This window comes from Jatropha curcas, chromosome 11, assembly GCF_041381405.1.
Source record: "Jatropha curcas cultivar XTBG-Jc1 chromosome 11, XTBG_Jcur_1.0, whole genome shotgun sequence".
NCBI classification, from domain to species: Eukaryota; Viridiplantae; Streptophyta; class Magnoliopsida; order Malpighiales; family Euphorbiaceae; genus Jatropha; species Jatropha curcas.
Window position 1 is genome coordinate 9,246,670 of NC_143161.1, and position 21,573 is coordinate 9,268,242.

Here is a 21,573-nt window from a genome sequence, read left to right on the forward strand (position 1 = left end):
AAACATGTGATCGCTAGAATAGAGCCTAATGTACTTGAACTATTAGATCACAATATCTTTGGTTATGATATTTTCTTATTAATAAATTATAATTCTCAATATATGTGTGTTTTGCTGTACAACTTGTAAATTATGCACATAATTCTATAGTTCTTGCTTAAATTATTAAAAATGGCTAAATGCATAAATTCATTTTGTTTTTTATCGAAAAATAATTTTGTGACACTTTAAATTTTGCAAGAAATCCATTATGCTTTTAAATTTGCAAATTTGCGTAATAATATGCACTTATTCATACTAGTAATAATAATTTTTGGGTGTTTTAACTTTTATATGTAAAATATTAATTTGATTTGTGGTTAATACAGCTTTCGAAATAATAATTTTCACATTTTTATCTATTGAAGTGCTTAATAAATTTAATTTTATAAATTGGAGCATTTAATAAAATAATTTTACAAATTGAAGTAGTTAATATGTGAACTTTTATAAATTGAAATGTGTAATAAGTAAAATTTTGAAGTATTCTATTGATCAAAATAAAAATTGAAAGTGTCACAAAATTTTTTATGCCAATTATAACTGAAATTTATGCATTTTTCCATTAAAAATATTATAAAGTTAATTAGAAAATTTTGGAAAAACTAACAAATTATAGAAAGAGGAAAAAGGGCAGAATTGTCAAGGTGATAGGGGAAGTGCCCCAATCTTTTGTTTTTTGGAATTAGTTGAAGTGCCCCAATCAAAACATTCAACTACTTTCATTTCACCTGTTGTTAATTAAATTTAAAAAAAAAAAAAAATAAATAAACAATTTGCAACAAAAATAATGTGGAGAAATATAATAGAAGAGAGGAGCAGATTGTACCCGCCAAGTACATGACATGATCTACTTTGAGCTGTTTATCCGCAACAACAAAGTAATAATTGTGCCTTCAAAAGCTGCCACCCCAAGATTCTAGAGTGAGACAAAGAAATAGAGAGACAAAGAAATAGGTAAGGGAAACATGATACACAGAAGAGAGAGAAAACAGAGTACTCTGCTTCTTATTTCTTGATATTTGATGTTTCTAATTTCGTTGTCTTTTCTTTGTCTTAAAGTATTTACTTGTTTTGCAGAGTTCTCTGAAAATTAGATTGAGATGGTTGAAAAGGCTGAAACTTTGGAGGCTGTGTTGAAGGAAGTTGTGGATTTGGTACGGAAAATTTGAAAATTAAAAAAAGAAGGAAAAACAGAGCAACTAAACCTATATCTCTGTTTTTGCTACTTGATGATAAAAGTTTACTTTTTTTTTTTTTTTTTTTTTTTATGTTTTTAGAATTAAAAGTTTGTTGTTTTGGTGTTTTTGCTTTCTGGTTTTGTATGGTTTGGGTTTGAATTTGGAGTTTTGTCTGCAGGAGAATGTGCCAATTGAAGAGGTTTTTCAAACTTTGAGGTGTAATTCAAATGGTCTCACAACAGAGGCTGCAGAGCAGAGGCTCACGATTTTTGGATACAATAAGCTTGAGGAAAAGCAGGTTCAAGAATATTTATACTGTTATCTGTTTTCAGTGGCCAGCTTTTTCAGGGAATTTATGTGATATTCAAAATATTGTAACAATGGTTTTATAGAAATTTTTTCGGAGATTGTTTTCCGTTTAATTTTATATAATATATGAAGAAAAGTTTGATTGTTTCTTTATGTTTGGTCTTGCAGATGATTGTTACTTACTTTTTTGGTTTGGTTTTGTGTTTTGCAGGAGAGTAAGTTTTTGAAGTTTTTGGGTTTTATGTGGAACCCTCTTTCATGGGTGATGGAGGCAGCAGCTATCATGGCTATTGCTCTTGCTAATGGAGGAGTGAGATTTCTCTCTCTTTTTCTTTTTTGTTTCAAATTGTGAATTTCGTTGTCTTTCTTGTTGAGAAATCTCTGCAACCAAAACCACATACACAGAGCAAAAAGAAAAAGATTAAGACTTTGCGAGTTTTAAGTTCCCTTGTTCCTGGACAATGAAAAACGCAAAGGAAATAGCTTGTGTTAGCTTCACTTTGATTTTGAAACGCTTCTCCTATTGTCGTGAACCGTTGTCTTAGCGGTTCAATGTCTCAAGTCAATTACTTTTAAGTGCAAAACAGGCACTGGCATCAAATTCCAGAGATCGCAACTCTGTTTTGTAAGGAATAATAATTAATTTTGGGTTGGGATTTACCGAGTGGAAGCCTACCTCCCACTGTATAGTCCTGGCTCAGGGGTCTCCAAATGAACAGAAAAAGAAATGTTTTCAGATATTTTCTTGATTTTCTTGGCAACAGAAAGATTGATTTAAGGCCTCCTTTTATTTTTTCTTTCGTTCGAGTATCTGTTTTGGTGTGTATGTCTCATACCTCTTTAATTTTGCAGGGAAAACCGCCTGACTGGCAAGATTTTGTTGGAATTATTACTTTGCTTCTTATCAATTCTACTATAAGTTTTATAGAGGAGAACAATGCTGGTAATGCTGCTGCTGCTCTTATGGCTCGTCTTGCTCCCAAAGCCAAGGTATGGATGGAAACACTTCCTGTGCCTCTTATATGCTATGCAAATTTTTGCTGCTAGTGGGTGTTTATGGGTCATTGATAGCTTTTGCATTTGGATGAGCACTAGAGTTAATTATTATAATATTTACGTCCAGTTAAATTTTTGGTCTTGTTTGTTCATATCTTCTTTACTGAATTATTTCAGGTCCTTCGTGATGAAAGGTGGATTGAGGAGGATGCCTCCATTCTTGTTCCTGGTGATATTATCAGTGTTAAGCTTGGGGACATTATTCCTGCAGATGCAAGACTTCTTGAAGGAGATCCATTGAAAATTGATCAGGTAATTTTAAACTTTTCTCTTTCTGTTGGCAAAATTAAGTTTGGTAAAGTTGAATGGACAATTGGCCCTCTTTTATGTTGGACTGCAGTCTGCTCTTACCGGCGAGTCTCTTCCTGTGACAAAAGGACCTGGTGACAGTGTTTATTCGGGTTCTACATGCAAGCAAGGAGAGATTGAAGCTGTGGTCATTGCCACAGGCGTCCATACATTCTTTGGAAAGGCTGCCCACCTAGTAGATACAACAAATCAAGTGGGACACTTTCAAAAGGTAAGGAGATAAGAGTGCCAAATCTTTTGTTCAACTTGGCTATCAGAAATAGAATGGCTTCTGATATTATGAACTAGGAAGGTGCTTTCATTTATGCTGATTTATACCTCTTATTTGTTATTATTTTATTTACATGGCTTTTGCTTAACAGGTATTGACAGCTATTGGGAATTTCTGTATATGCTCTATAGCCATCGGGATGATAATAGAAATAATTGTCATGTACCCAATTCAACACCGGAAATATCGTCCAGGAATTGACAATTTACTAGTACTTCTTATTGGAGGAATTCCTATTGCAATGCCCACAGTTTTATCTGTGACAATGGCAATAGGGTCACATCGGTTATCTCAGCAGGTTGGTAATAATGGATATTGCAGCATTTTAGTCTTAGATGATCACCTTCGGTAGATGGTGAACTTGGTGGTATGTGGTTAAGTTATCTTTGTTAATTATTGCAGGGAGCTATTACAAAACGAATGACAGCAATAGAAGAAATGGCAGGCATGGATGTCCTTTGCAGTGATAAAACTGGGACTCTGACCTTGAATAAACTTACCGTTGATAAGAATCTGATTGAGGTTGGTTGCATCTTGCTGCAAATAATGATTCCACTAGCATCTTTTGATTGCTGTTCCAACATTTTGCTTGGATTTAAATCCACAGATATTTGCTAAAGGAGTAAACCCAGATGCTGTTGTTCTGATGGCAGCTAGAGCCTCTCGAGTGGAAAACCAGGATGCGATAGATGCTGCTATAGTGAACATGTTGGCTGATCCAAAGGAGGTAAATTGATAGAAAATATGTTAGTTTTTGCACATAAACTTATGAAGTACAACCTTTTGCTTTGAGGATTAGTAACTGAGATAAGGCTTCTATTATTTAACTTTGTTTTGGATTCTGATTACTGAAAAGGCACGAGCTGGAATTCAAGAAGTGCACTTTCTTCCATTCAACCCAACAGACAAGCGAACAGCTTTGACATATATTGATAGTGAAGGCAAAATGCATCGGGTCAGCAAAGGAGCACCAGAGCAGGTATGGCCTTCAGCAATGCAACATTGAAGTATTTCATTTTGCTGTTTTCGCAATGCAATATTGAACTTATTCATGTTTATGGTTTGATAATTAGATCCTGAATCTTCTACGCAACAAATCAGATATAGAACGTAGAGTTCATGCAGTGATTGATAAGTTTGCAGAGCGTGGTTTAAGATCTCTTGCAGTATCGTACCAGGTAAAGTGTCACCTATTCGATTTATCTTTTTGTCATGCTATCAACTTGGTTAAAGTTACTCTATTAATATAAATTATGTGCAGGAAGTGCCTGAAGGAAGAAAGGAAAGCTCAGGAGGTCCATGGCAATTTATTGGACTCATGCCTCTATTTGACCCTCCTAGACATGATAGTGCAGAGACAATCCGAAGGGCATTGAATCTTGGGGTAAATGTAAAAATGATCACAGGTGTGTTTCCAACTTTCTGAGTTACCATTTGTCGTTGGGTACTTCTCAATTTTTTAGTTGTTGGGTTCTTGGGTTTGTATTTGGAGGTTATATGATAGTTCAGTTGATAATTTTGATTGAAATTTGTCTTCCTGTTTCTTTGGATCTTCGATAGGTGATCAACTGGCAATAGCAAAGGAAACAGGACGCCGCCTGGGAATGGGAACCAACATGTATCCTTCATCAGCCTTGTTAGGACAGAACAAGGATGAGTCAATTGGTGCTTTACCCGTTGATGATCTTATTGAAAAAGCTGATGGATTTGCTGGTGTTTTCCCTGGTAATATCATACTTCTCCTTGGAATTGAATTTAATCAATTTTTAGTTTTTGTAAATTTATAAATTATTTAAAATCATATTTGCATGTATTACTTTTATCATTAAATGATATATGTATATATAATGAATTTTAATATTAATGGTTGATAGTTCAGGACTAAAAAATAATATTGAGTGAGAAGCCTAAGACCAGTGATGGTTTTCCAGCAAAGCTAGTGCCCGCTATAAATTTTGTTTGACTATATACTGTGCATTGCTTTTGGTTTCCTTCAGTCTGATATTTTTGCTTATTTAACTTGCCTTCTTTGTCATTGGCGTAGAGCACAAATATGAGATTGTGAAACGTTTGCAAGCTAGGAAGCACATATGCGGAATGACTGGTGATGGAGTAAATGATGCTCCTGCTCTTAAGAAGGCTGATATCGGAATAGCTGTTGCCGATGCAACTGATGCAGCTCGTAGTGCTTCTGATATTGTCCTAACAGAACCTGGCCTCAGTGTCATCATTAGTGCTGTACTAACAAGTCGAGCGATCTTCCAGAGAATGAAAAATTACACTGTGAGCTAAATTTCAATCATTATAGGATTTTCATTGTTCTGAAATTATCACAGTAAGGGCTGTCTAGGTTCAGAAAAAATTACTTGTTCTTTCTCACAGAACCTTAGTCCCAGATAAATATATCCAGAATCTGTTATTTGAACCTTTTTGAACCTAATTCAGATAGTATGGCTTGCTAATATAGTTTATTTCTTTTTTTTGTATTGCAGATATATGCAGTCTCTATAACAATTCGTATTGTGGTAAGTTGTTTGTTGTTGGCTTCACAAACTTACATGTAAACGACATTACTTAACTCAATTCAATTGTTAAAGTTGAACTTCTGGTGTTGTAATTAAAGTCTGACCAATATTACTGTTCTGGGTTCCTCCCTGTAGCTAGCTTATTCTTGGATTTCTTTATTTGTGGCAGCTTGGTTTCATGTTACTGGCACTTATATGGAAGTTTGACTTCCCGCCCTTTATGGTGCTGATTATTGCTATACTGAATGATGGTTTGTACCTCTCCGTTGACAACTTACTTTTCTAGTCTTGCTTTTATGTTTTGCTTGTGGTTGAAATGTTGGGTTCTTTAGAAGGATACCTCACCCTCCATATCATATTTCCTTCCTTTCTTTCTTTCTTCAATAAAATTTTATCGTCATATGAAAAGAGAATAAAAGTTTGTTTATTCTCAACTCAAATTCACATTATTGTTCCTTAATGTTGTGATTTCAACTTTTTTTTTTTTCTCTGTATTTCATGAATGTATATTTATCCTTGCTATGGCAGGAACAATTATGACAATATCAAAGGATAGGGTGAAACCATCTCCTCAGCCTGACAGTTGGAAGTTGGCAGAGATCTTTACAACTGGAATCATTCTTGGTGGCTACCTGGCTATGATGACTGTCATTTTCTTTTGGGCAGCATATAAGACAGATTTCTTTCCTGTAAGATAAACAATGTGATCTTCTTCTTTTTTCTTTTTCTCCTTCTGAATTTTACTAGTATCTAATTTGTCACAGTCAATCCCAACGGATTGTGAGCTGTATCTTTTACTTTCCTTCCGTGAAGATTATACAAAAAAGATGGACAAGATTTATAATTTCTATTGTTTTTCTATATGCAAAGTCCATTCTCCTCCTCCTTGTTACGCTGCACAGGCAGAAATTGCTGGGGTGGCTGCTTTTGAATGATTTACAATGTTTATGGCTATCACATCAGTCGTCCAACTTTTTGGAGTTAATTTTTTATTATTTCACAATTTTTCAACTCCGATCCTTTACGGTGATAACTGAAACCTCAATATGTCACTAAAAGCCAAAAAAACTTGATTTGGCACCGCATATGTGGTTGCATCAAGTGATTTTATTTGCACTTCTGACTATAAGGATATCAATGAATGTTTTTTTTTTTTTTTTTTTTTTTCCGTTTTTGTCTCTGCTTTCAGTTGTGTGATGTTCTTTGCATTCATTTGTTTATTGAATAATAAATTAGTTAAGTTCCTTATCTCATGCTTATCGGTTGGGCTATAATTCTCAGCGAACATTTGGGGTTTCCAGCCTTCAAAAGAAAGATGTGCAAGACTTTAGAAAGCTTGCCTCAGCAATTTACCTGCAAGTGAGCACCATTAGTCAAGCCCTCATATTTGTTACTCGGGCTCGGAGTTGGTCTTTTGTTGAGCGTCCTGGCCTTTTACTTGTAGCTGCTTTTGTTATTGCTCAGCTGGTGAGTAAACGTTGATTGAGGCTCCATTTCTAAGTAAGTCCGGTATTTCTACAAAATATCATTCGCTTGTTTTTCTTTCTTGAGCAGATTGCTACACTAATAGCTGTCTATGCAAAATGGAGCTTTGCTGCAATTGAAGGGATCGGGTGGGGTTGGGCTGGTGTGGTCTGGCTCTACAACCTCATCTTCTATTTTCCACTTGATTTTATCAAGTTTTTCACCCGATATGCCCTAAGTGGGAAGGCTTGGGATCTAGTCATTGAGCAAAGGGTACGAATGACACTAGTTCAATAGTTATTTCAATGTATGAATTCTTAGTGCTAACTATTTCTGTCAAATTTTCTGTTCTGCAGATTGCCTTCACAAGGAAGAAGGATTTCGGAAAGGAAGAACGTGAGCTTAAATGGGCACACGCACAAAGGACCCTGCATGGGTTGCACCCACCTGATACCAAGATGTTCAATGAACGTGGTAGTTTCAACGAACTTAACCAGATGGCTGAAGAGGCAAAAAGACGAGCTGAGATTGCTAGGTACATGCTTGTTTATTAATTTGATGATCATTTTGGTTAAACTTACACCTTCATCTTTTGCACTTAAATGAGGGATTTATGAAGAGTTTTTAGATAGAGTTGAGTTTGGTGATGAGTGGTTGGAAAAAATTATAAATATAATGAACTACATGTTATTGCAATTTCGACGTAATGGATATAATTGTAAATAAATTTTCAAATTTAGGGTAAAATAGTTAATTTAAAGGGTCTTGGTATAATTGTATTTTTTTCAAAATTTTGTTATTAGGTAATCTTTTAAGGTAGTACCATTTTATTCCAAAAGTTGAACAGTTTCATCAAAGATCGTAGGTCTGAACTTCGCTACTCGATTACTTTAGAACTATAAACACTTATTTAGCTATTGAAATTTTAGTAGTCAAAATGCAGGAAGTTACCTTCCGTTTTTTTTTTTTTAATTACTTTTTTGCAGGTTCAGAGAATTAACTACCTTGAAAGGGCATGTTGAGTCAGTAGTAAGACTGAAAGGTCTGGATATCGACACAATTCAGCAAGCCTACACCGTCTGATGTACTCTGATTGATCCATTTTGCTTCTTCTGAGGTACATTATACTTCATAAGAGAATAATTGTAAAATGTGTAATTTATCTTCTGAATATATAAATCATAATCCTCCAGCAGATATGTATCATATTTTAGGTCAAGAGTTTCTCAATATATACAAAACTACTTGGATATAGTTTGTTTGCTGCTCAAAATCATTTGTTTTGTTATGTGAGTTTATTCTCTCTCTCTATTTTTGCTGCTTCTGTCAAATATTGAAGTAATCAATCCATATTCCCTCTCAGGTCCTTTGTTTAAGTTTAATGGATTTGCAAATGTTAGATAGTTAACTTGTAAAATATGGCTTCAAATACACATAAAATTGGAAGAAGAGAGATTTGTTCTCTATGATATGTGTTTCATTTTCCTAAATAATTTCTTGAAAAAAAAAAAAGGTTAATAAAATCTATACCTTTTCCTTTTCACTAAAGTTTGAATGACCTTCAACAAAATGGTATTTATGCTCTAAAATCGACACAGGTGGGATAGATAGAGAATAATTAGGCATACGAGATAAGTCTCTAAAGATCTCGACAAAATAGTGATAGACTTTTTTCGTAAATGTATAAAATCGCAAATAAGTAATAAAGAGCGAGTAGAGTATCGTTCTCACGAGGATTGTATATCAAGTATCAAAATTATGTGAACCTATTATTATTTAAACAAAAATAAGGGGAATTATTTTAAGAAATTAAATTAAAAGAAATAAAAGAGATTAAAAAGAAATCGAGCAATACAATTTGATGAAAAGAAATCAAGAATTAAAAAGCAAGACAATTTGATGAAGAGAAATCAAGAATTAAAAACTACTAGGGATTTGACTTCACTTAATTTTATCCTGTTTATTTTATTATTTTGATAATCAATTTTAATTGTTCAAGTAGGGAAAACAACTCTAAAATCACTAACAAGTTCTCTCGATGTATTTTTAGCTATTTTAACTCAGTGTAATTACCTATCTTCCAATAACGCAATCAAATATGAATTAAATCATTAAGTTTTATAATTTGTTTCGTTAACTTATGAAAACCTTCCATGAGTCAAATCAGATAGCTTCTGCATCAAGTTATTATTCTCATATAATTTATTATCTTTTTCATATCAAAAACCCTTCTCCCAATAGTGATTAATGAAATAAATCAACGCAAGAGAGAAATTCTGCCTGGAAGCATTAAGTTCAATAATAAATTATATCATGAACAAGAAAAATAAATCTAATATTATAAATTTAAATCGAAATTGAGCTACATCAAATCCCTAGTATATGAATTTAGTTCGACATAGTAAATAAATTAAACCCAAATAGACTTGTAAATATTCTTATAATCAACATGAATAGTGAAAAATAGAAACAAGAATAAGAGTTTAGAAATAAAAACTAATTGACAATTGACTTGCAGCCTTCCTTGAATCTTGATCTCCAACTTGATTGCTTGAAGTCTTGTAAAGAGAAACGATTTAGAGAGAAGAATATGGAATAATGGATGTGATGTGAATCCATCTTCTTTTACTATAGAAATTTCTCTTTACATAGACTAGGGTGTCTTTGAATCCGAGCAGGAATTAGTTGTCCTAATTAGGAAGAAATATTATTTGAGTAGGAATTTAATTTTGTATTATATTTCTTCCAATTAGGAGTCTTCTTTAACCAAATAAGGCTAGAACTCAAATAAAGTAAGTTTTATATTATTTTTATACAGCTCCATGCATAAGACACGCCCAGACCGTAAATCTACATGGGCTAAATAATTAAATTTAGCCCACTTGAATTTTCAGCTTTCTTAGAGACACGGCCGTGGGTCTGACAAGGCCAAGTTGTGTACTTTACTGACTTGGCTATTTTCTTGCTAAAAACTCTTCAAATCAAGCTTATCAAGAATCAAAGAAATTTAATTAAAAATATAAATAAATCAAAATAAAAATTAATGTAATTAGAAAAACACTAAAAATCATAATAAAAATTATATAAAAATAATACGTATCAAATAGTATAGTAACTTCAAGAAAAGAAGTGCCTCCTAATGCAGAGGGTCACAGTGACCAAGCATGGGTACTTGTCTTTACCAAAAATACAAGTGTGAGCGAAGTCTTAAGATTAATTGGCTCTCACTTAACATTTTTGATAAGACGTGAGAAGGTCAATCAAGTTATATTTAGTTGGTAATAATTGACTCAACTTGATTGAATTAGTTTCTATTTTCAATTGTTTAGTTGGGATGGATGTTATTTTTGTCGGATGGATGTTATATTTATCGAAAGTTTAATTCAGGGGCTACGCAATTTGTTGGTTTAAGTAAAATTCACAATTGTCAGAGGCAGTTAATACTGTATTAACTAATAAGCCTAATATATCAAATTACTTGAACTTTATAAATTTTTACAATTTCACTCTTTTTTGATTTTTTTGTCAATTTTACTTTAATTTTGACCCTTCGTATTTTCATATTTTAGAAAAAATTGTGACCGAATCGATGCAAATTGTGCGTCTGTTTTTGCACCGATCCCGGTTTGACGGATTTTCCAGGTCTAGTTGGAACATCCCGTGGCATAGAATTAAGGTATTCAGAAAATACAAAAATAAACTCACTTCTGTTCATATAATCTAAAATAAGAATAAACTTATTAGCATCTTTTCAATATAATAAAGATTGGATATTTAGTTGACAAAAAAAATAAAAGGTGATGTTTACATGGATTTCACATATTAAAATTAATTTAATAATAACCATTGATATTACATTCTAAAATCCATCCACCATCATTACCTCCCAATGGCTACCATTGTCACTATTCAACAAACATATCAGCACCAAATAAACAGGGTATTGAAATAAAAATGGCTTAATGCATAAATTAATCCTTGAAATTTTCTGGGAAAAAGTCCATATATTCTTCAATTTTTATCAGAATCTATGACGCCTCAACTCTTATTTCCAGACCAATTAACTGAAATAAACAAAATCATCAAATCATGCATTTTCAATTGGGATGGCATCTATTAAAGAATGAAACACCTTGGTTAATATGTTCAAAAACTAATATATTTCAACAAGTTGTGGAGACTTATGGAATAAGATTATAAGGTAGTGAGAAAAATTTCTTGCAATTCCAAAATTGTCTAAAAATGCCATGTTGCCTAAATTTAGTGGTGATCCCTTAATATATTCAACTGAAAAACACACATTGACAATCAAAATGATTTAGGTTGATTGGTTACAAACTTAAATTCAAGAACACAATAGGTATAAAAGTTCAAGAATAACACATTTCCCAAAAAAAAAAAAAAAAAATCATAGGCAATTTATGGAGGAAGACAAATAGAGATTACAATTCATTTTGGCAACTGAACTAAAAGTGAAATATTTCATTACGTCCATATCATTCTCAATCCCAAACCTAACACAAAGAAGAATGGAAAAATTTATAGCAAGTTTTTGCTTCACCACTAACCTTATTATCACACCAACACCATCACAATCAAGGCACCAAACATCTCCTTCATCACAAAGATTTATTAGATATACCCATTTAAAAACAAATTCAAAATAAAAAAAATTCACAAAAGAAACCCATAATTTTATCCACAAGAACATAACAATTCCAATTTCAATGATGTGCACAATTATTCAACAATCAACATTGGTAAAAACATTGTTTATCAACACATTAGCAGTTTAACTAAACACAAGGGAAAAGAGTAATAGTCAAAGTTTTTACAAGGAGAAAACTTCAAGTAGCAGCAACAAGAGCTCTATGCTTCTCAATCTTCCTTTGGAGCTCATCTTTTCTAGCTCCAACAATCCTATCCACTTCCTTCCCTTTCTTCACCAACACAAATGTTGGCATAGCCTGTACTCCAAATTCCTGAGCCACATCCTATAAAAAAAAAAAAAAAAAAAACCAAATTGATGAAAAAAAAAAACTAATCCCACAACCAAAATTCAGCTTAAATTTAGAAAAAATAAAAAAGAAAAATACATACAGACAATTCATCCACATCAATCTTCACGAACTGCACATCTGTAAACTTAACAGCCATGCCTTTGACTTCTGGTTCCATTAGCTTACAAGGCCCGCACCAAGAAGCGGCAAAATCTATCACCATCTACGCTCCCAAATTGACCAAAATCCAAAATATCAAAAATCACAGATCTCGATTTTTCAATATCTAACAATGATTAAACATAGAGAGAAATAGAGAGATTTTGTATACTAGCTGCGATGAATCTTTGACGGAATTGAAGTGGAGCTGCCATCGCTCAGGTGAGTGGAAAGTAGTGACTCCAGAGTGATCGGCCGAGTTGTCTTCGGCAGCGGCGGCTGAGTCTCCGGCAAGGGCAGAGAAGAGAGATCCCATTATTCTTTCTTTCTGGCTCTTACTATCAAATGAGAAGTTGGTAAACGGAAAGAGATTTGACACTAAAAGGCAGCTAAGTTTTGGTTTTAAGTTTTGGCGTTTTATAAGGGGAGAAAGTTCACATGGGCATTAAGTACTAAGAGGACTGGCTGGTCAATTCTCAATTTATAATTAGTTAATTTTTTTTTTTTCTCATCAAATTGTAAATTAGTAGTTCAATGGTGATTAGTATTTTCTCAAAGTTATATTGTAGTATTTCTTAATATTGAAAAATAAAAGCTTTGTTTGTCAACATGGGTAATTGGGGGTTCACGCTTAGGGTTTTTTTTTTTTTTTTTTTTTTTTGATAATATTAATTATTTTAGTAGTTGTTAATTTAATTTTTAGATATTTTAAATTGGACGTATTCAGTACAGATAACTGTTTAATTAGCCATTTAATTTAAAATGATAATAAAATATATTATATGTTTAATTATGTAAAAAAATTTAATTAATTTTTATAAAACGAACATTAAAGTGTTAACATTTTATAAAAAGCACCTCAATTTCTAAAAGATTATAAAAACTATATTACCGAATGTCAATGGAAATAGAGTTCTGACTTAGTTAAAACATTAAAGTTAGCTCAAAAACAGTTGCCGAACATGGGCTTTGTTTGGCGGCAAGGTCCTCATTACATATAATCGAATAATGTAAAATTATTTCTCATCAAATGCAAATTTTATAATCATTTAACTATGTATAAAACATTGATGGAAAATGGAACCTTAGAACTTAAGTGAAGGAAAGAAAGGTTTCGTATCTTCTTTTTGTATTTGATTCTAATCTTAATTGCTTTCAAACATACAATAATCATATTCTTGCTTATATGTTAAGAGACTAGCCATCACTATACATACATATGTATATATATTCTTTGACATATGCTTCCTTATTGGTACATGCTATATTTTATTAATACCACTATAGTCCCTCATTGCCCTTTCTTCAAACAAAGTGCTTTTCAAGTTCCTTTGCATCAATTCTCATCATATTTCTCACTTGTACTTTCATTGCTCCCTTTATACCTATACCACTTAGAAATCACAAGGAAGTAGCAAAGGTTAACAACTCCTAAACCGGCAATTATATAATAGAAGTGATCCAATTTCCCTTTATTAAGATCCTCATGCAGCCAATCTCCACCTTTAGTCCTTTTTGTAATATGATGAACTAATGAGATAAGAAACCCACTTAGATAACTCGAAAAGGCGATACAAAGAAAGAAGAGAGACATTGCTATGCTCCTCATATTTTCTGGGAATTGGTTGTAATAGAATTCAGTTTGTCCAATTGAACTAAATGCCTCAGTTAATCCTGCAAGTGTCAATTGAGGTACGAACCAGAACGCAGACATAGCTGATATTAATAATCCTTTATGCGTAACGCCTAATGGGATTTTTGTAAATGCCAAGTACTTTCTTCGCTGTTCAACTAAAGCTGAAGTAAGCATGCAAAGAATTGAAAGAACAAGTCCAATTCCCATTCTTTGAAGAAGTGTAATTCCGACTTCATTTTTAGTAAGTTTTCGAAGAAAGGGAACTAAGATTCTATCGTAAACAGGAATCCAAATTGTAAGACCTAGCATTGTAAAGATCACAAATGAAGCTGCAGGAATCTGAAAGCCCTTATTGCCAAGTCTTCTATCAGATTGAAGTGCTTGTAGAACAACAAATGTATGTTGTTGAATAATTGCAAGAAAATAAATTATTCCTGATAACCATATTGGAATTACTCTTACTACACATTTTGCTTCTTCTACTTGTTGGATGCTACAAAGTTTCCATGGATTGGTAGATGATCCATTGGAATCGATTTCGTCTTCTGGACTTATTATTGCAGCCTTGTCAAGCCAACTGCAACTCCAATAGTAACCATGTTAGTGGTTCAAAATACAGATATATGGAAAGAAAAAGTGAAAGTAGGGTTTCTTTTACCCGAACTGATCTGTGTGGAGAAGCCTAGAATTGAGAGAATTGCTTGAAATATAATTGAAAAGGCACATATCAGGATTATGAGGAAGCTTTAACCTTCTCTTTCTAATAGCAGCAGCAACTACTTGAACCACACTAGTCATGGGACTCCCTTCAGGAGTAACCTTGACATAAAGTTTTGAGCCCAAGAAAAAAAGTAGACAAGCTAACAGCATTAACGAAGCAGGAATAGCGAGTCCAATAGACCAACTCTTACATACTTGAACATAGACAATAAAACTTGCAGAGATCATCACAGCAAATGTGAAAGTGAAATAGTACCAATTAAAGAAGCTTTGTACGCCTTGCTTGCCAGATTCTGTGGCCGGATTGAATTGGTCAGCCCCAAATGCTAGGTTACAGGGTCTAATACCTCCAGCCCCAAGAACTATAAATCCAAATCCACTTAGAAGAAACACTAATTGCCAAGTTGTAGGTCCAGCACATGTATAGTCCTTTGCCACACAATTTGGTGGGTGTAGTTTGGGTATTGCTGCTGTCAAAGTTATTGTTGTCATCCCCTTAAAGAAAAGCAAAAAATGGATTATTTGAGGGTTCAGAGAGCAAGAAGTCAGAAATTCAGATCTTGATATTGTATTACAAAATTTTGGATATAATTACAGCAAATTTATGTGCATTTAAACTAAAGGCTTTCATTATCTTGGAGAAATTTTTAGGATAAAAAAATAATTAAAGGGTGAAAATTTTTTGGTATCACTATAGATAGTCCTAGCCGATCAGGCAAATTAAAACCCTCGACCTTACTTAAGAAAAAAGAGCGTTAAACCACTCATCTCAACACTCGTTGATTAAGAGGTGAAAATTTTCTTTATTACATTAAAATGAAATCTTATTAAAGATCTTTGTTTATTTGTAGAACTTATGATATAAATCTTGGGTAAAAAAAAATATCAAATTCATGTTAAGACTGATTTAGGTCTTGAAATTGAAAAACAATTTTGCTGCATTAAATTTTGAAGTTCTTGTATTCTTGTAGTTTTCGCCATATTGAAATTACTATATGATAATTATATGTTAATTATTAAATGTACCATATTTATCTATATAAATACATAATTTCTAATGCCTAAATGTATGTGGCAACATATTAAAATATGAAAGTGATGACATGACATTTTTATTTATTCATTATAATTAATATTTTTTATATTTAAATAAAAATTAAATGTTCTTTATTAAATAATGGAGTTACAATTAAACTAATAAGATTTCATTATAATTAATATATAATAAGTATAAATTTTTTGATTAAATATTTTTTATTCTATAAAAAAAACTAATGGAGTTATAATAGAGTCATAATTAATAAAAATTAATTAAATAATAAAATTAGATTAACAAATAGAATTAAAATATTAATTTCAATGCACTAAAATTTATTTCATTAAGATTAAATATTCTTATAATTCATTTAATTTAAATATATGAGAATTTCAAAGAGAAAAAAAATAATTAAGTAAATATATAAATTGAATAATAATAATTTGCTTACAATAATTAATTGTGCTAATTAATATTTCAATTCAATATTTAATATTTAAAAAAGAACCTATAATTTTACCTTCCATTATTTAATTAAAAGTATATAAGTGAATTATTTAAATTAAAGCAACACAAATATAAATTAAAATAATTTTTTTGAAAATTACATTCAATTTAATTAAAAAACAAAAAATTATACAATCTGCGCATCGCGCGAGTTTAGAACTAGTGGTAATTAAACTGAAACGTCAAACATGTGCCTAAAAGGAAAAAAAAAAAAAGTCTAATTTACTATGTTAATCAAATGGTACTCCTAATTATGCCGTTGAATTTCTGTATTTTTGCTTATATAGTTATAAATTTTGTTAACATCATTAATTTCTTTATATTGAAATAAAAATTGTGTTCACCCCTCAAAATTTTAAAAATTATATTTTATTCTTAAATTATACTTTTTAGTTCCCTTTTGGCCCTTATCCTTAATGATTCCCTTGTCAAGGAAACTAGCTCTGGCCATTGTTGTTAGGCATTAATTAATAGTTCGTCATTCATTATGTATATTGCACTAATTTCATATAATACAATTTTTTTTTTTTCTTTTTAGGTACAAAAAAAAAGGAGCAAAACTCATAGAAAGAACCGGAAAAAAATTCAAGAACCTTAAGTCATTCCTGCCCGATTACAAAGAAGCAAAGGTAACAACTTAGTAGACCGAGAAGAAAGCAAATTGAGTTTTTTATAACAATTTTGAAATAAAAATTAAACAAAAAAACCAAAATTGATTCCACAAACTAAGTGGATTAATTATTAAGAGATGAATTAATCTTTAAGTATCGAGAAAATGGGATTTGAACCTGTAACTATTATCAGATCGTATATACACTTACCAGAAAAGAACAAATAGAAGAAAAAGCCAGAATTTTGTAGCGTCCGAAGTAGGAATCAGAAAGAAAAGCTCCAACTAATGGTGCTACATTGGATGTGCCATTGAAGATATTGATAAGCAAAGTAGCAGTTAAGTTCTTCATGTTAAAAACATGAGTAAGATAGACCAATAAATTTGATAAAGTCCCAATAGTCCCTAGCTTCTCAAATGTCTCATTTCCTGCAATTAATTAATTAATTAATTAATTAATCACATTTTTTTCCAAAATCAAACAAAATTAGAAAATGGGTATTTAAAAAAAAAATACATATAGTTTAATTACACAAACCTATGATAAATGGCATAGCTTTAACTCCTCTATAGTTTATAGCATCTCCATTGTTAGTTGATGAAGCTTTCTCCTCTTTGGCTTCCATAGCTTATGATGTTCTAAGTTTTTTTGTGTAGGAGATATTTGATGACTCATATTTATAGTACAGATTTTGAGAGAGAGATTATTAGAGGCTAACAATAAGTTGGTGAAAAGAAATTTTTTTTATTTTTTTGCCGAAACATAGTTAATTTAGTCTCTGACAATGTTGTTGCAAATTGAGAAGGGTCCAAGTGTGGATGACAAAATTTCTTTTAATTGGGAAACCCCACACTCTCTCTCACATATAATAATGATATAACGTTCAATTTTGAGTCATGAATTTGGCAATTTTTTTTGTATATAATTTCAAATCAAATTTTACACTAAAATGATTAAAAAGCTCAATTTATATCATACATAGAATATAATTTTTTTTAATGTTTTTAACTAATAAAATATTTTATTTTTACAATTAATAGTGAATTATTAATAAGAGTATTAATTTACTAATTAATGAGTTTTAAAATTAAAAGAAATTGTGTAAAATTAAAATAAAGATTCATGTGTTGATGGTGGAAGAACAGTAAATGAGTTTTAAAATTATTAATGAATTATTAATAAAAGTATTAATTTATTAATTAATTAAATTATGGACATACATCAACCTTTCAAATTAAAAGAATATACAAATGAAAAAAAAATTAAAAAAGTCCTCTTTTTCCAGCATGAGATTCAACGTGGCAAAATTATTTGCCACTTGGAATGCTAATTTTCCATGTCATCCGCGCATGGTGCACAACTTATTTATCACTCTGGTCAAGCATGCAATTATTAGAAAAAAATAAATTTAGGAGGCCACAAGTCATTTTTAAATTATAAAGGGCGATAAGACTTTTTTGCGTAAGTTCAAGGGACAATTTATATATTTAGCCATTTGAAATTAGGTTGTTTCTATAACTAAAGTTGAAGTTTAGGACATTTGGAGAACAAAGTTAAATTTAGGATACAATTAAAATACCAGCAAAATTTGGAATTTTTTTTAATGAGTTAGCCTAATTTAGGATTAATTACTTTTTAGTTTCCATGCAAAATCTTAAATGACTTATATATTGAGACATAGTTTCATAATTTCATGTTATTTATACTAACAATATCTGAAATTTATGTAAACTAAATGATTCTTCCGGTCCGTTCGGGTGATAAGAATATATATTCTCAGCTTTATACTTACAAGAATTAAAGCTGCGTACACCCCAATTAACACGTGCTCCGATTACTATTGAGTGTAATGGATCTTATCAATATGTAAGTTGTTTTCCAATTTAAAATGTAATTATGAATTAGTTTGCGCTCACGGTATAAAGTCTACTTTTTCTATTTGTTCATACGAAAACTAGGAGATTCGTGTAAACAAAGAAAGCTAAAAATATACGGTGGGAGCACCAAAGTTAACCAATGTCTTGTAAGGAAACATCATAGAAAGTTAGGATATAAACTTGAAAACTCATATAGCCATCCATATACTCATGCAGATATCTTAAAACAGTATGAAGCAGCATCAGGACAGGGTGTGAATTTGCAAAAATCGGGGATTTTTTTCAGCTCTAATGTGGAAGTCTCGATTAAAGAGCAGATTATCAATATTTTGCACGTCTCTCAACCCTTAAACCATGGCAGATACCTAGGACTTCCTTCCCTAGTTGGACGAAACAAGAAGGCGGTCTTCTCCTTTCTCCGAGATAGATTGAGAAAGACCATTTCTCGATGGAGCCACAGACTCCTTTCTAAGGCGGGAAAGGAAGTAATGATTAAAACTGTAGCTCAGACGATTCCATCCTACTGCATGAGTACTTTCCTTCTCCCTACTTCCTTCTGTGACGAACTGCAAAGAATTATGAATTCTTTTTGGTGGGGTACACAGGGTCCAAGTGGTAAAGGCATTCATTGGCTCTGTTGGGACCGAATGTGCGTGGGAAAGACTTTGGGCGGCCTTGGCTTCCGACATCTCTACTCCTTTAACATTGCCCTAGTTGGTAAACAGATTTGGCGACTTGTCACCGAACCGAATACTCTTCTATGTTCCGTTCTCAGAGCAAAATATTTTCCGGGGGGGAACGTTTTGGATGCGCCCCTAGGGCATAATCCCAGCCTTATATGGAGGAGCATGGTCTCGGCTAAGTCACTTCTCAAAAGAGGGTATAGATGAAGAATTGGCAACGGTTCAAGCGTTAACATTTGGCATGACCCGTGGTTACCAAATGATAATGATTTCTACCCACGTAGCCCTGTTGTCCCTAGTTCTGAGAACATGTCAGTAGGAAATCTAAGGATGTTTAATGGTTGGAATGTGGATTTAATTACCGGACTGTTCCTTCCAGAGGAGGTGTCACTGGTTCTATCCATCCCGTTTACTAGGGCTAGCCAGGCAGATACACTAATATGGAACTTCTCTACTTTAGGGGAATATCTTGTTAAATCAGGCTACAAACTTGTCCTGCCTAATTTTGTGGAATCTGAAGCAACTGCAACTTCGCCAATTTGGGCCAAATTATGGCAATTAGATTCCCCACCGAAGGTTAAGCACTGGCTGTGGCGAGCGTGTCGTATATTCTACCAACAAAATCTATACTATTTGGCAAGCGGATTACCGCGGCGAAATTGAGACAACAATGCATATGCTATTCCTTTGTGAGAAAGCTCGACTGTGTTGGACATTAACAGGGATTCTGTTGGACGGATCAGCCACTAATTTTAGTGATACTCTATTGGGGTTTATTGATCGGCGCATTGATGATCAGTGCTTGTTATTCGGTATGTTGTGCTACTTTATCTGGTTTGACAGAAACCGGTGGGTTTGGCAACAAACTAATATTGCTCCCTACAACGTTGTCATGGCAGCTACCAGCTTTCTTAGAGAATGGAATAACATGCAGATTGATCGAAGCAATTCCTCTGTATCGTCGGCTCTAGTTCCGACATGGGCTCCTCCTCCGACTGGGGTTGTAAAGTCTAACGTTGATGCAGCTGTCCATATGACTGAGGGTCGTTCATCGTATGCTGGCCTTATCCGAAATGAAGTTGGACAGTTCTTGGTAGCTTGCACGGGTCATTTTGAGGGGGTGCTAAAACCTCACATCGCAGAGGCCATCGGCCTTAGGGAGGTTTTATCTTGGATGCTCACGAGATCTATTGATAGGGTTCTGGTGGAAACAGATTGCCTGCGACTGTTTCAAGCTGTCACTACTGGTTTTGATTCTTATTCTGATTGGGCACCAGTGCTAGAAGAGATTAAACAACTGCTTTCTCAAATATCATCTAGTGAATTGGTTTGGGTTCAGAGGCAAGGTAACATGCCTGCACATGCTCTTGCTCGTATGACATGTTTACATCCTTGTTTCCGTCTATGAGACTCGACTCTCCAATGTATTGCAGATCTTATTTCTCATGATTTATTATAAATATATGATCTTATTTACTTTCAAAAAAAAAAAAAAAATGACTTCAGCATTACCTAGTTATAGTTCATTGGAAAAATTGCAGTACTGATTTGAAATACAACTAATTTGTACATGTATTTTTAAAATATATTAATTTATCTCAATATTTTACTGATGTAACATTATTAGGTCTTTTTTTTTTATTTTTGTGTTTTTCTCCTTTAAGTCAACAAGAAAACACAGAGGTCAAAAAAGAGATTTATTTTTATACTAAAAAAATTACAGCATGATCATTGCAGTTTGAGAAAATAACTATTCCATCTCTGTGTTTTTAAAAATATACTAAAGGTGAAAAAAGATAAAAAGAATATTTTCGTCAGTCATATAGCACTTAACAGAAAATATATAAAAATTAGATGGAAAAATCTTATAGTCTGATGGAAGTACATAGTAAGAAAATTTTAGTCTATTCCTAAAACACAAACTAACTAGTTATATTTTTTAAATCAGAAGAATCGTACTGTCTTTAATAATGTTTGTTTAGGGTGTGCGCGTGCAGACATTTTGATACCATTTTTGCACAAGTTGAGCTAGTTGTGTTTTCTTTGTGTAGTTGCTAATCAAAGCTAGAAAAATATTATTTAAATCTAGTCCTTATTATTTGTCTGCCAATTTAGGATTTGATTTTAATGAGCATTGAAAATGAGCTTCTCAAGAACAAGAATGGTGCTCAACTTGGCCTATAAATGCTC

At 32.5% G+C, this 21,573-nt stretch overlaps 4 protein-coding genes across 6 annotated transcripts; 2 read left to right on the forward strand and 2 right to left on the reverse strand.

The window, feature by feature from the left end:
- Positions 1-832: 832 nt before the first annotated feature.
- LOC105642568 (plasma membrane ATPase 1) lies at positions 833-8,427 on the forward strand. Of its 3 annotated transcripts, none has more exons than XM_012227445.4 (22): positions 833-1,035; positions 1,120-1,196; positions 1,399-1,518; positions 1,741-1,839; positions 2,382-2,519; positions 2,703-2,837; positions 2,926-3,105; positions 3,257-3,463; positions 3,568-3,687; positions 3,773-3,892; positions 4,022-4,144; positions 4,239-4,343; positions 4,427-4,571; positions 4,726-4,890; positions 5,210-5,448; positions 5,658-5,690; positions 5,860-5,941; positions 6,219-6,379; positions 6,972-7,157; positions 7,245-7,427; positions 7,511-7,689; positions 8,141-8,427. In XM_012227445.4, exons 2-22 carry the CDS (start codon positions 1,143-1,145, stop codon positions 8,235-8,237), a joined length of 2,871 nt encoding a protein of 956 aa, XP_012082835.1. In that variant the 5' UTR covers positions 833-1,035; positions 1,120-1,142; the 3' UTR covers positions 8,238-8,427. The 3 variants fall into 3 exon arrangements, with proteins under 3 accessions (XP_012082835.1, XP_037497316.1, XP_012082827.1); XM_037641388.2 differs by having other exon boundaries at positions 833-996; positions 1,102-1,196; XM_012227437.4 differs by having other exon boundaries at positions 833-996.
- A 3,420-nt stretch (positions 8,428-11,847) lies between these two features.
- On the reverse strand, positions 11,848-12,726 carry TRX2 (thioredoxin 2). The gene is made up of 3 exons (XM_012227425.4): positions 12,486-12,726; positions 12,255-12,377; positions 11,848-12,148 (listed from the first exon to the last, which is right to left on the reverse strand). The coding sequence occupies exons 1-3, from the start codon at positions 12,627-12,629 to the stop codon at positions 12,002-12,004; spliced, it is 414 nt and encodes a 137-aa protein (XP_012082815.1). The 5' UTR covers positions 12,630-12,726; the 3' UTR covers positions 11,848-12,001.
- A 750-nt stretch (positions 12,727-13,476) lies between these two features.
- Positions 13,477-17,458, reverse strand: LOC105642549 (protein NRT1/ PTR FAMILY 2.10). The gene is made up of 4 exons (XM_012227414.4): positions 17,361-17,458; positions 17,034-17,251; positions 14,608-15,164; positions 13,477-14,526 (listed from the first exon to the last, which is right to left on the reverse strand). The coding sequence occupies exons 1-4, from the start codon at positions 17,446-17,448 to the stop codon at positions 13,650-13,652; spliced, it is 1,740 nt and encodes a 579-aa protein (XP_012082804.1). The 5' UTR covers positions 17,449-17,458; the 3' UTR covers positions 13,477-13,649.
- Positions 17,459-19,692: 2,234 nt separating this feature from the next.
- On the forward strand, positions 19,693-20,791 carry LOC105643257 (uncharacterized). The gene is made up of 3 exons (XM_089716461.1): positions 19,693-19,987; positions 20,106-20,195; positions 20,283-20,791. Exons 1-3 carry the CDS (start codon positions 19,693-19,695, stop codon positions 20,789-20,791), a joined length of 894 nt encoding a protein of 297 aa, XP_089572587.1.
- The last annotated feature ends 782 nt before the right edge of the window (positions 20,792-21,573 follow it).